This window comes from Panthera onca, chromosome X (genome assembly GCF_046562875.1).
Source record: "Panthera onca isolate mPanOnc1 chromosome X, mPanOnc1 haplotype 2, whole genome shotgun sequence".
In the NCBI taxonomy this organism is placed as follows: Eukaryota; Metazoa; Chordata; class Mammalia; order Carnivora; family Felidae; genus Panthera; species Panthera onca.
Genome location: NC_138357.1, coordinates 11,891,004 through 11,904,143, shown reverse-complemented (window position 1 = coordinate 11,904,143; position 13,140 = coordinate 11,891,004). Strand labels below are relative to the sequence as shown.

Below are 13,140 nucleotides of genomic sequence, written 5' to 3'. Positions count from 1 at the left end.
AATATCAATTTGCATTCCTAACCGTGATATCTTTATTTCTGAAAACCATTCTCCACTAAAGGTAATGAGGGTTCTTTAGAGAAATGGCTGATTCCAGAGCTGGGGCAGGAAAAGGACAAGATGAGCCAAGAATATCTTACTGTCCCAGAAAGAAAGTGCTTAAAGAATACGGTAAACATATTCAGAGGACATAGGAGCCAGCCTAAAAGGATTCCCACTTCAAATCTGGGAAATTTTAATATCAGCATGAATAAAGATAGTAACGGATTATAATCTATTGTATAAAATAAGAATTCAAGGGTCAATGCTGATCAAAATAAACATGAATAAAAGAAGACAGAAAACTTTTAGAGTAGAACGTAAATTAATATTAAATATTTCTTAATGAGCACAAAATAATTACCTTAACTTTGGAGTGGGGAAACCTGGCAGAAGTTCCCTTAACCCACTGATAAAATACTACCACTGGTGATGGAACACAAGAACATCATGTGCTTTCTGATACGGTGCACTGAAAAACACCCAGTGACATGCCTGGGGTATTCCTGCCAAAAATGCGTAATATAAATCTAATAATGGAGAGATATCGGCAATCGAGGGACACTTTGCAAAGTTACTAAAAAGCCTGTACTGTTCAAAACTATCAAGGTCATGTCAAAGAAGGACAGAAGAACTCTTCCAGACTGAAGAAGATTGAAGAGGCATGATAGCTAAATGTAATACATGATCCAGGAGTGGATGGTACACCTAAAAATGACCCTTTGGTGACAACTGGGAAAAATCTTCATGGGGTCGGTGGACTCAAAAGTAGCATCATGTTGGGGCTTCTGGGTGGCTGAGTAGGTTAAGTGTCTGGCTGTTGATCTCAGCTCAGGTCATAATCTCTCACGCTTTGTGGGATCGATCCCTGCATCGGGCTCTGTGCTGACAGTGTAGAACCTACTTGGAATTCTTTCTCCCTTTCTCTGCCCCTCCCCTGTTCTCTCTCTCTCTCTCTCTCTCTCTCTCTCTCAAAATAAATAAACATTAAAATTGAAAAAAAAATTTAAAAGTAGCATTATATCAATATTAATCTCCTGGATTTCGATAGACTGTGGTTTTGTAGGACAGTGTACTTGCTTACAGTAAATGCATGCTGTAATAATAAGTGGAAATGAGTTTTCCTGCTTGCAAGTTTCAAATGGTTTAGGAAAAAAGATTGCACACACATATACACAAACATACTGACTATGAGAGAAAGATATGCCAACTACGGTAAAATGTTAACAATTGGTTCACCTAGGGGAAGCATATGTAGGAATTAATAAAAATCTTACAAGTCTTTTATACATTTGAAATGATTTCAAAGCAAGTTTTAAAAGAAAGGAAATGAAGAATTAGTGTATGAAAAGCATTTTACACTTTAAAACTTACTTTCATATTTATTTTCTCATTTGAGACTCACACCAACTTTGTGAGGGGACATTTTTATTCACTTTTTACAAATAAGGAAATTGGGTTTCAGAGACGCTCAATGGCTTATCTGTGATAGAACATGTCAGATGTAGGACCTGGACCAGGTATTCCCTCCCCAATCTACTTTATTTTTATAATTCCATGCTGCCTTTAAAGATAGGATCTTAGGTTTGCCTTATGCAAGTTACTCCTTTAGAACTAGAACTTCAGCTCCTCATTTATAATTGGTTTTCATTAGCGGGCCATCTGCATTTTGCACCAACACCGGGGCACTTGCAGGAAACAGTATGACCGTTGAGAAAGGTACTGGGATTACTCTTTTTTTTAAAAAAAAGTTTATTTATTTTTGAAAGACAGAGAGTGTCTGTGAGAGAGAGTGGGGAAGGGGCAGAGAGGCAGGGAGAGAAAGCATCCCAAGCAGGCCTCGCACTGCCAGCACAGAGGCTGACACAGGGCTCGAACTCATGAACCTTGAGATCATGACCTGAGCAGAGATCAAGAGTCAGATGCTTGACTGACTGAGCCACCCAGGCGCCCCTGGGATCACTCTTATAAAGCACACACTTCCTCTTAACTAGGGAGGGTTTTTACGGAAAGAATCCAGTTTCCAAATCAAGAGAACTAGACACTGGGTGTACAGGAGCCCAGGGAGTTGAGGGCAGCTAGCAGGAAAGCCTAGGGAAGCTGAGAGGAGAGGATGCTGGAACTCAGCTGAGGGCCGACCAGAGATGCTCCTAGGGCTAAGGAAGACCCTGTTTCCTTCTCTCAGATGCCCTGGGGCTGCTGGCCTCTCCCAGGAGGACCGATATGGTGGCAAGGTGATGAAGGAAGGTTTCTGGAAATACAGTCGCCTCTTCACTCTGACAGAGCGTTATATATCCACAACCCAGATGGAGCATGAAGTCTCCCAAGACTGAGAGAGAAAATAGAAAATGCTATACAATGGCCTTCAGAATGCTAGGCTAGACACTTCTTTTCCCTAAAAAAGCATGTCTTCTCATTATGAGAGCAGCATGTTTTGAACTGGCAGAAAGCACGACTACCATGAAATCGTATTTTATTCTTCCAACTACTTTTTTTTCAAGAGTAAACATTTTTTAATTTAAATTTTATAGCGAAATTTATAGATCCTAGAAGTAAGTAAGAGAGGTGAACAAACTACATATTAGATTTAAAATACAGGTAATATAGTCACTGTAAGACTAATAAATCACAATTCTCCAGGGAAAAATAACATGCAATCTATGTATGGCACTTTGTAGTTTGCCAAATACTTTTATATTTTAGCATTTGATCTTCACTGCAGTCTTGTGATTTAGATCCTATTATTATACACATTTGTTAAAAAGGAGACTGAGCTCAGAAGAATTCAGTGACTCGCTCAAGCCACACAGTAAACAGGAGTTTGACGATTTGAACCCAAATTTCACAAATTCTTTTCTTTCCCTGATGCTGCCCCGAAATGTGCTTCACGGCATTTACGTAGCATGCATATGCCTTAGAGAAAACATAGCCAGTTTCGATTTTATTTTTGTCATACTGTGACCCTGCCAGTTCTCATGACAAGTAGCATCGCTGGTGGCAGCGGGCAGCAACAGGCATATGTCCACTTGGGTACAGCCACTCACACAATGACACAGATGTGCGGTCTCCTTAGAGCTCCCCACTAGAGCGGAATAGTTTGGACTTCTCTCAATCGTACACACAGCAATTTAAACTATGGAGATGCCTAACTATATGGACAGGTCAAGGCCATCGGAATAAAATTTGTATTCCTTATATTTGCCAAGAATAAAGGGCATACCACGCTATGCGAGGCCACACGGGGATGCACCGGGTTTTAGACAGTAGGCAGAAGGGAGTAAGGGGAAGATACAGGACAGAGCTCTTATTGGAGTTCCCACCAGAAAGGCTAGGCAATGCAGGGTAAAGAGTTTAGGATTCACGAGTTTAAATGATCCCAGAAGGCTTTGGGGCAGAGGGACTGTCTCTAGTTGTGGAGGGCCTGGCTCTGGGTCGATTCAAGACAGTGGAAATACTGCTTGGTGTGTGAGACTGAGAAAAGGAGACGGTTTCAGGGTAAAGGCTCTGGATCTCAGGGAAGGTGTAAACAACTCTGGCTGCAAGTCTGGCCCTGTAATTGATTGATACGAAGTGGACGTATACAGAATGTAACAAAAAGAGAACAGGACTGTAGATTCACTGTATCGTGTCAGTGCTTTTGCACGGGGTGCATGCTTTTATCTGTAGCATCTCCCGTTTCTGCAGGTTCAGTCTCTACTGTCATGCAACAAACTACCCCAAACCTTTGTGGTCGAAAGCCACTGCCCTTTTATTTGTTCATGGTTCTGTAGATTGGGAATTCATGTAGTTTTGGAATTCAGGATAGTGTTTTGGCTCTAAGCGGTCCGCTGGAGTCATTCACTCAGCTGCATTCAGGCTGAAACATCCAGGGGGTGGGGGGTGCTTTATTCTCATGTGTGTCTGCAGCCTTGCTCCATGGGGCTAGCTTGAGCTTCCTCACAGCACAGTGTTCTCAGGGTAGTTAGACTTCCTTTTTAAATTTTAAGTGTTTTTATTTATTTTTGAGAGAGAGCATGAGCAAGGGAGGGGCAGAGAGACAGGCAGACAAAGGATCTGAAGCAGGCTCTGCGCTGACAGCAGCAAGCCTGATTCAGGGCTCGAACTCACGGACTGTGAGATCATGACCTGAGCCAAAGTGAGCCGCTCAATCAACTGAGCCACCCAGGCGTCCCAGGGTGGTTAGACTTCTTACCTGGCCGCTGGCTCCTAGTAGGGAGCATTCTGAGTGGCAAAGGCAGAATCTTCAGGTCTTTAAGACCTTGCCTCCTAAGTTATAAGTTACTTCCATCCCATTTTTTTTTTTTTTTTTTTGTCAAATCAAGTCACAAAGTCAGCCCAGATTAAAGGGGCAAAAAAAAAAAAAAAATTGTTTCTACCTCCTGATTACGCTAAGTGGCAAAGAATCTGTGATTATCTTCTATTCACTTCACGTATTCTGCCTCATGAAACATCTCTCTTAATTAAGTAACCAACCAATTTGAAAGAGAGGCCTATTCTACATTTAAAATAAAACAAGTGAACACAAATTGACAGGACACATGCCAATATCTATAACAACAAATGTATCAAAATGCTAGAAACAAACCAAAAGTGTAAGTTCTTGTCTGTTCCAGGTGACTCATTACATTAAAAGAATTAGGACGAAAAAAAAATGAGAACAAAAATCTAGTGCAATATACTGAAGGAAATAAACTCTAGGTTATAGCAAAATAGAAACATATACGTGGATAATGAAAATTACTTAGTAATAAGACATTAATTTATAGAAATCATCATTCAGTTATAGAAAACTGATCTTCCAGGGCACCTGGGGGGGCTCAGTCAGTTAAGCGTCCGACATCGGCTCAGGCCATGATCTCACGGTTCCTGGGTTCGAGCCCCGCATCGAGCTCTGGGCTGACAGCTCAGAGCCTGGAGCCTGCTTCCGATTCTGTGTCTCCCTCTCTCTCTATGCCTCCCCTGCTCGTGCTCTGTCTCTCTCTCCAAAAATAAATGAATGTTAAAAAAGGTATTTTAAATAAAAAAAAAAGAAATCTGATCTTCCACTTCCTTATCTTTGGGACTGTGAGTGTATTTGGTGCAATCCTTCTCCTGCATCGTCTGAGAAAATGAACAGAGCTGGGTGTCTTTAGCTCCGAAGCAGGAGTGTACCTGAGAAATTCGGGTGGAGTATTATGCAATCATTAAGAAGACAGCTCTGTGTATCCTATCTGTGTCTACGGACATGTACGGACTGACATATGTTTATTAGCAGAACTATGTGTATTTGGATCCTGCAAACCCCATGGATGTATCTGGAAGGAGACAAACTGAATTTTGAATTTTCAAGTGAGATTTTGTAGGTAGCAGGTGAGGTACGAGGAACGTTTCCTTTTAATTTTAATACGTCAGTATTATTTAATTTTCTTAGCCATAAGAATACATTAATTTAGTACGTAAATAAACATGTAAAAATATTTTAGGACACTTTGGTAAGCTGTACCTGCTCATTCCTCTCCCTAGGCTGGAGGTCTCCACAGCCCTCCTGATGTGGGTGCTGTAAAAAGTAGCCCAGAGTGTCCCTGCTTAAGAAGGAGGAAAGGGACAGGTCTATAGGCAGGAGCCTGGATCTTAGTGGCATCCATTTGCCCCTCTTACAAATATCCCCTCCAAAGCTGCTTTGTGCACCTGGCTTCACAGTCAAGTGCCAGACTGGTTTGTCCGATCTGTACATACCCTTCTGGAGGCTAAAGAACCAAGGGACACTTTCATGTTTGTTTCAAGGCAATTTTACAAGTCTGGCTGTAATTTTACAAGTTTATACCAGGGTAGGGTTTAAAGCTTCCAAGGTGGTGGAAGTGAGGAGCACCAGAGATCACTTCCTTGGCCTTGGGCCAATGCTCTTGCTAAATAGTGGGGGTGTGAATCACCATCAGAACATTCCGAGCCAGAGCTGTCCTGATAAAGTTTCTGAGCCTGAGAAAAGACACACAGTGTACTTTGCCCCTGCCCCCAGCATCTTCGCACGGGTGAAAGGGAACATCCAAGGGTCATTTGAGAGAAGAAAGGGAGCAAGGAAGGCGATGTGCAGCCCTGAGCAAGATGAATGGAGAAGGAAGGGCTAGCAGGCCTTAGCATTGGTGGCAGAGCATCATGGGTACCCGCAAACTGGTTATCATGAACATTATGAGTCTATACGATGATTTTGGCTATGGATCCTACTCACCTCTTCCCAGCTGCTTCCCCCTTGGGTCACTGATGAACTGCCTGTCTCTCCTCCCTCCCTCCAAACTGGAAAGCACCTTCCAAAGTCACTGCTCAGCTCTGTGATCAGTTCTGGTCAGGGCATTTCTTGTTTCCTAGCAACACTAGCCCCCTCAGAGGTGCTACTAATGGTTTCTTCTTCTGTTTTCCTTCTAGACTCCCTCTGCCACAGGGTCATAAGGAAGAGGACTAGGGCAGCAGGGGCCTAATTATCTCTAGGTCCCCACCAGACCCGCCTCATTCACCGAGGCCCAGTGTGTAACAATTGTGCAGTGAGAGGGCGTGTGCACCAGAGTTACAGAAGCCGAGACTGTGGTGCTGTGCCACCAACGTATTGCTCTCCCGGGTCTCAGGCTCCTAGAGTGCCCATCCTTGTGCAAGGCCCTTGTTCCAGGGTCAGTGAGGCAGCTCATGTCAATCACGAGATATGGTGCCTGTCACACAATGTTTGCTAGTGGGAGCAGAATCCCGGGCATCTCTTCTTGTATTAGGGTCTGGACATGGAAAGTGGAGCTGGACACAACCGCCCAGCGGGTCCACCCTCTACCCTCAGCTGGGAATGGGCAGAATGGCCAGATACCTACCCCTCATATTTCCTGCCCCTTCATTCCCTCCACTGAACACCTATACGGTGCCCAGTAAACACTGTGAGAGGCTGAACACAAGGATGACTGAGAGAGGGTCTCTGCACGGCCCCCCGGGGGCTTCTCATCTAGTGGGGGAGCCCATACCACAGGAGAGCCCAAGGCTCATATTGCCTCCTGTATGCTCTCCCCCCTGCACACCCTCCCAGTAGTGTTATGTGCCCCCCTCTTCCTACTTGGACTTGCCCTGTTTGTCTCCTCTCAGCCTCTCACTTCCACCGATGCCCATTCAATTCTATTGTAAAAATACAAAATCGGATGTTTAGAAACCCACTTTGCCATTTTTATTACATCAGTCGTCATTTCACTGACTCATGACCGGAGATAGATCATTTTGGACAATTTAAAGAGTATTTTGAACACCGGGTGTAGCTACCGCTTCTAATTTTTATCTCGACATCTGCAGCCCGAGATTCTTTCACCCTCCAAATATTGGTGGATCTTCTACTCCGGGCCACTTTTCTAGGCATTGGGGATAGAGCTGCTAACAAAGCAAAGTGTTTTCTTCACAGAGACTTACATTGTAAAGTGGAGGCAGACAGATGAACAAAGTGCTATATGGTAACCATGGCCGCTAGTATGATAAATGCTATGTAGAGACCTGAAGCAGGGTAAGAGGTTAGACATTACTGACAAGAGAGTAGGGTGTCCTGATAGATGACGTGGCCAGGAAAAGTCTTCTCTGAAAACAGTGGGCGAAGGAGTCAGGCAGCTAACTGGGGAGAGAGCCTTGCAAGGCAGAAAAGATGGAAGATGCAAAGATCCTGAGGCCAGAGCTACATGATGTGTACTGAGGATCAGCAAGAAGGACAATGTGATTAGAGCGGCGGATGGGAATAGGTGAGGGGGTGAGGCAGGGCTTTGTAGACCATGAGCAAGAGTTTGCTTTGTATTTTGAGTGAGAGGGGAAAACTGCTGGAGAATTTGGAGCAAGGGAATAAAAAGTTCTAACTTCTGTTCCAAAGGATTCCTGTGACTACTCTGTGGAGAAGTCCTCTGCCTTTCTCCGTGGGCACTGAGAAATACGGGCATATCCATATCCATATCCATATCCATATCCATATCCACGGAGGATCGATTCCAAGACCCCCTCCCCCCCAGTAGATGCCTGAAACTGAGGACAGTATTGAACCCTATACAGACCAGGTTTTTTCCTATACATACATACCTGTGATAACGTTTAATTTATAAATTAGGCAGAGCAAGACATTAACAACTAATAGAATAAAACAGAATGTTTATATCACTTTACTATAATACAAGTTTCAGAATATCTCTTAAAATATCTTCTTGTACTGTACTTACCCTAGTTGTGATGATGTGAGATGCTAAAATGCCTAGTGACGAGACGAAGTGAGGTGAATGACAGGCATGGTGATGCAGCATCTGGCTCGTCTTGATCTGAGGCTAGGTGGGAAGGAAGGTCATCCGCTTCCAGACCGAACCACCATTGACACAGGTGACTGAAACCACCGGAATGCGAAGCCACGGATATGGGGGGACTCCTGTGTACGCGGTAGGAACAGAAGAGTGAGAGCTAAGCAATTGGTTGGAAGAAAGGAAGGCTGGATCAGGGTGCTAGTGGTAACAGTGACAAGAGGTGACTGAACTGGGGATATATTTTAAAAGCACAGCCAACATAATGTCAGCTCTAAGGTCCTGGACCCAACTTCGTTGTCAACGGCTATTTAAATAATCAAACTCAAAGCAGAAAACCGAAAGCATTTAAAAACACAAGTCTTCATTGTTAAGCAACGAATAATGTATGAATGATGGCCTGGGGAGACTAACATTAGGACATGAAATAGTCAAAGATAGGCAAGAGCCTGCAAATGGTTCTCGAAAGTTGATTTTGCAGAACTTTTTACAGTTCACTGTTTAAAAGAATAATTTTTTTTTTAAAAGAAGGATGTAGGTATACATTATTTCCCAACTAAAGAAAAATCCCTGTTTGTTTTGTTTTGAAAGAGGAGCCCTAAGGGTCTTTCATAACTCCGAAAGGATGTGTGACTCCCGCAGTGCGGCCCTTAGTGCTAATAGTTCTCCGGGCGACTGAGATTTAAATAAGCAAGGAAGTGTGTTAACAAAACACGCAATTGAAATCTAGCGGCCACAGACCCGACAAGGAACGCTGCATTGGGTGAGTCGGCTGAGTTGCACGGTGATTAATCCTTTCAACTTGAGCGGGTTCGCTCTCTCTGAGAGATGGCTTGTGGCGCTCACTCGTTCCTGGCTAAAGCCGGGCCCATATCCGGGGTTCCACCGCGGTCCCCTGCCTTTACGCGGGCGGACTGGGAATCCTACCGGGCCCGCCGCTCGGCGACCCCGGCCGCCCCTTCCCAGACCGAGTCCCAGAGGCTCGGCCCGCTCCCCCTGACCACGCCCCCACGCGGAGTCGGTGGCTTCCCTGACCACGCCCCCCGACCCGGGCCGCGCCGGCGCGCCGGCCGCCCCAGTGGCTCTGCGGGCGGAGCTTGCGCAGCCGCCGGACCCCTGCGCGCACCGCCCTCCGCCCCTGGCCTCCGTGCGCCTCCGCGGACACGCACTTCCTGCGAGGCCTCAGTGCGCACCTTAGCCGAACCGAGCCGAGCTCAACCTTGCACTTCCAAGTCGTTCGCCATGGTGGACGAGCTGGTGCTACTGCTGCACGCGCTCCTGATGCGGCACCGCGCGCTGAGCATCGAGAACAGCCAGCTCATGGAACAGCTACGGCTGCTGGTGTGCGAGAGGGCCACCCTGCTGCGCCAGGTACGTCCGCCGAGCTGCCCGGTGCCCTTCCCTGAAACGTTTAGCGGCGAGAGCTCCCGGCTCCCCGAGTTTATCGTGCAGACGGCGTCTTACATGCTCGTCAACGAGAACCGATTCTGCAACGACGCCATGAAGGTGGCATTCCTAATCAGCCTGCTCACCGGGGAAGCCGAGGAGTGGGTGGTGCCCTACATTGAGATGGATAGCCCCATCCTAGGTGATTACCGGGCCTTCCTCGATGAGATGAAACAGTGTTTTGGCTGGGATGACGACGAAGAAGACGACGACGACGACGAAGAAGATGATTACTAGGCCGGGAGACCCTCGGGCCCAGGGGGGAGGGCCCTGCACGCCGCCATCCTCTCCCCCCCCTCCCCCGCCCGGCCCGGAGCCGCCAAGCTCCGTTTCGCCCTCCGATCCCCTTCCCTACCCCTGCGCTCCGATTCTCCTCCTCACCGCCCCCCGTAGTGCTTGCCTTTGTTCCAGGAATTGTACCCCAGTTAACCTGCCGCTGGGGCCTCGTTCTGAAGCCTGCCGCCACCCTCTCTGGCCAGCCCTAGGACCCTGCCCTGCTAATTTGGACTGTGTCCTGAGCCCCGGCTATAGGGCAGGCCCCTGTTACAAACTGGTGAGACTACGCACAGCCCTGCCGACTGCAAGGCCTCCATCTGCCCAGAGACCTACGCTGCCACTTCACCACCATCCACCACATTCCAGCGACAGACCACAGCCTTGAAAACAAGGACCGACCTAGAAGATGCCTGAGTTGGTCCTCGGACATTGATTCGGACAACTCACCAACCCCTGAAGGGGCCAGTCTTTGAACCTGGTTAGTTCCCTACCTACTCTCAGAGTCCCCCCACCCCTGCCCCACCAGATTGCTGCAGGAGCCTAACGTGCCTGGCAGCCAAATTGTTGACATTTCTTTTCTCCTATGCACCAGTTTTGCACAGCTGTCCTTTTTCTTTCAAAACTGCAGCAGTCCCACAGATGTGTGCATTTGGACAAAAATGCCAAAAACAAAACAAACAAAGAAAAACAGGCACTCAGCCCAGCTCCTCGATACCACCTGGAAAAAGCGTTTACGTTCTTTTCAATAAATATCAAGCACTACGAAAAAAGAAAGGAGTGTCTTTTAATGGTTAAGTGCTATCATTGGCCTCTCCCAGTCTCACTCTGACTCCCATTACTACCACCGACATCAGGAAACCTAGTTCAATCCCAGTATTCACCACTGTCATCTCCAGGCTACAGAGGACAGTGCCCACAGGGTTTTATATAGGGATTCTGGTACTCTCCTCGCCAAGGCATTTCTTAAAGCCCTGGCAAAGGGAGTGAGTGTCCTCTGGGGCCTCCAGGGTGGCATGGGTAAGGGGTGGTTTGGCAGGTGGCACACTGTCCCAAATTGGAACACGTTTGAGAGTGAAAGGGGGCACTATTAATAATTAGAATGGGACAATAGGCATAAATCCAGACATACAATGTTACTATCTTCCAGAGCCTTTAAGTTCTCTCAACACCACCAGGGAAATTCTGCCCTTTAATCCTTATTGCCTGTGGGGTGTTATTGAGTTCAGACTATGATTAACAAGGTAGCACATTGTTCTAAAGCCCCCTTTCAAGTGCTTGAGCTAACATTAAATCCTAAATCCTAGGTGAGGGTACGCATAGTAAATAGAGCATGATCAGAACATTTCATCACCCCAGGTGAACCCTCTTAGAATCCCCACCCATACATGTGTCCCAGATTCCTACCTATAGAAACTGGCAAGATGCCTGGCTGTCTCCTGAACGAGACCTCATACTGCTCTCTGGGCTATGCTGGGACCTCTTTGTGGACCTGGAGGGCTCAGGGGCATTGAGGGAGTGGGGCGGGTGCTCATTAAACTCATTGAAATGTTAGAGAGGTTTGGTTGTGCGGTTTTTGGGGGTTACCTCTGCCAACCAGGAACATTGAAGAGGATGTGAGGGGTTCAGAATCCTCTGTATCTGCCCAAATGTACTCCTTGTACCATGGCTGGAGCCAGCCCTACCTTAAGATCTCTAATTTACATAATAAACTTCCCTATTGCGTAAGACCTTTTGAGGCTGGTTATGTTTTTATTGGTACTGCTAAACCGCACAGTGTGGGTTAAATGAGATACTGGTCATCATACTGGTCTCCACACATGTATGGATTTGTTGAGATCACACCCATGAGGTATTTACACCTGTCCCTGCCACATGGTGAGCACTCACTAAACATGGGCTGTTAACTCCCAGACCCGGGATCGGAAGTCGAACTTTCGGAGCAGGTGTTTTGCTGTGAGTTTGGCTTTAGTAGGAAAACGTCAGGGGTGAACAGGTACAGAACAGGCTCAGGGAGAGTAGAAATGAGAGAATGGTTGAGACCTCATTTACTCTGTGGGACTAAGAGGTGGCCAGTCAGTTTACTTGGTAAACAGGTAAAGTTGAGGGCAGGAGTGATTTCTCTGGCCCAGGAATGTTGTTTCTGGAGGGTAAGAATGCATGGATATGGCTTAGCAAAGGAGGTTGAAGCCCAAACTGGGAGTAGATGTGAGAAAGTGGTGGGCAAGAGCTGAAAGCTAGGAAAAGGACCCAGGAAGACCACAAATCAGTCATTCGTAATTATCAGTGGTCCAGATATACTGAGAGGAGTTAATGCTACAGTGGTGAATGAAAGGTGCTTGTTGCCCTGTTAGGATTCCAGGTTATTGTTTCTATGGTGCCTTGGGCCAGAACTGGGATGGTATCTAGCTACAGATAAGGTCCAGAAAGAATCTGGACAGTGATTAGATCCGGGAGCAAACTTTTTGGTGTGGAAGTTGAAGACATGAGTAGATGAGATCTATTCCCTAGCAGCAAACCAAGTGAGCAGATGCTCTGTGGGGAAGGAACGGCTCTCTGAGCAGCAGCCAGGGAAGCTAGGCCAAGGAATTTCTGAGATCTGAAATGCACATGTCCTGGGCGTGCGCGCGTGTGTGTATGTGTGTGTCTGTATGCGGGTATGCACATGAGCTTGCTCTGAGTGTATGGGTGTGTATGGGGGGTGATGTCCTTCCTGTATGATGGAACAGCAGGTTGTTCTGTGAGCTGTAGAGAAGTGTGAGAATCCGGCTGCCTTGGGAGGCAGATTCTGCAAGAAAAGCACAGTTGTTTGCAAGGACTCTACCACCTAGGATGAAGTTCATGACAGTGGCATAAAGCAGAGCAGAAGAGAATGGGGAAATAAATAAACAGGTCTAAAGATAAAAGCACCACTTGGATGTAAATTGTTAAAAGTAGGTAGAAATGCTGAAATAGCAGATAGGAACTCAAGACTCCTGAATTCTCATCTTGGTCATGCTGGCCTTAAAATGGTCACTGACATTATGCGATCAAGGAAATGAAATTAATCATATTAAAGGTCATAATCATTTAATCATGAAAAATCTACCGTTGTATTTTAGATTTCTTTAATCATTTG

General features: G+C 46.3%; 1 protein-coding gene across 1 annotated transcript; it reads left to right on the top strand.

Moving 5' to 3' along the window:
- The first annotated feature begins 9,399 nt into the window (after nt 1–9,399).
- On the top strand, nt 9,400–11,752 carry LDOC1 (LDOC1 regulator of NFKB signaling). Its single transcript, XM_081792297.1, has one exon. It carries the CDS (start codon nt 9,546–9,548, stop codon nt 9,984–9,986), a length of 441 nt encoding a protein of 146 aa, XP_081648423.1. The 5' UTR covers nt 9,400–9,545; the 3' UTR covers nt 9,987–11,752.
- The last annotated feature ends 1,388 nt before the right edge of the window (nt 11,753–13,140 follow it).

Excerpts from the sequence above, each read along its gene's own strand:
- LDOC1 (XM_081792297.1), top strand. The coding sequence starts at position 9,546 with ATGGTGGACGAGCTGGTGCTACTGCTGCACGCGCTCCTGATGCGGCAC.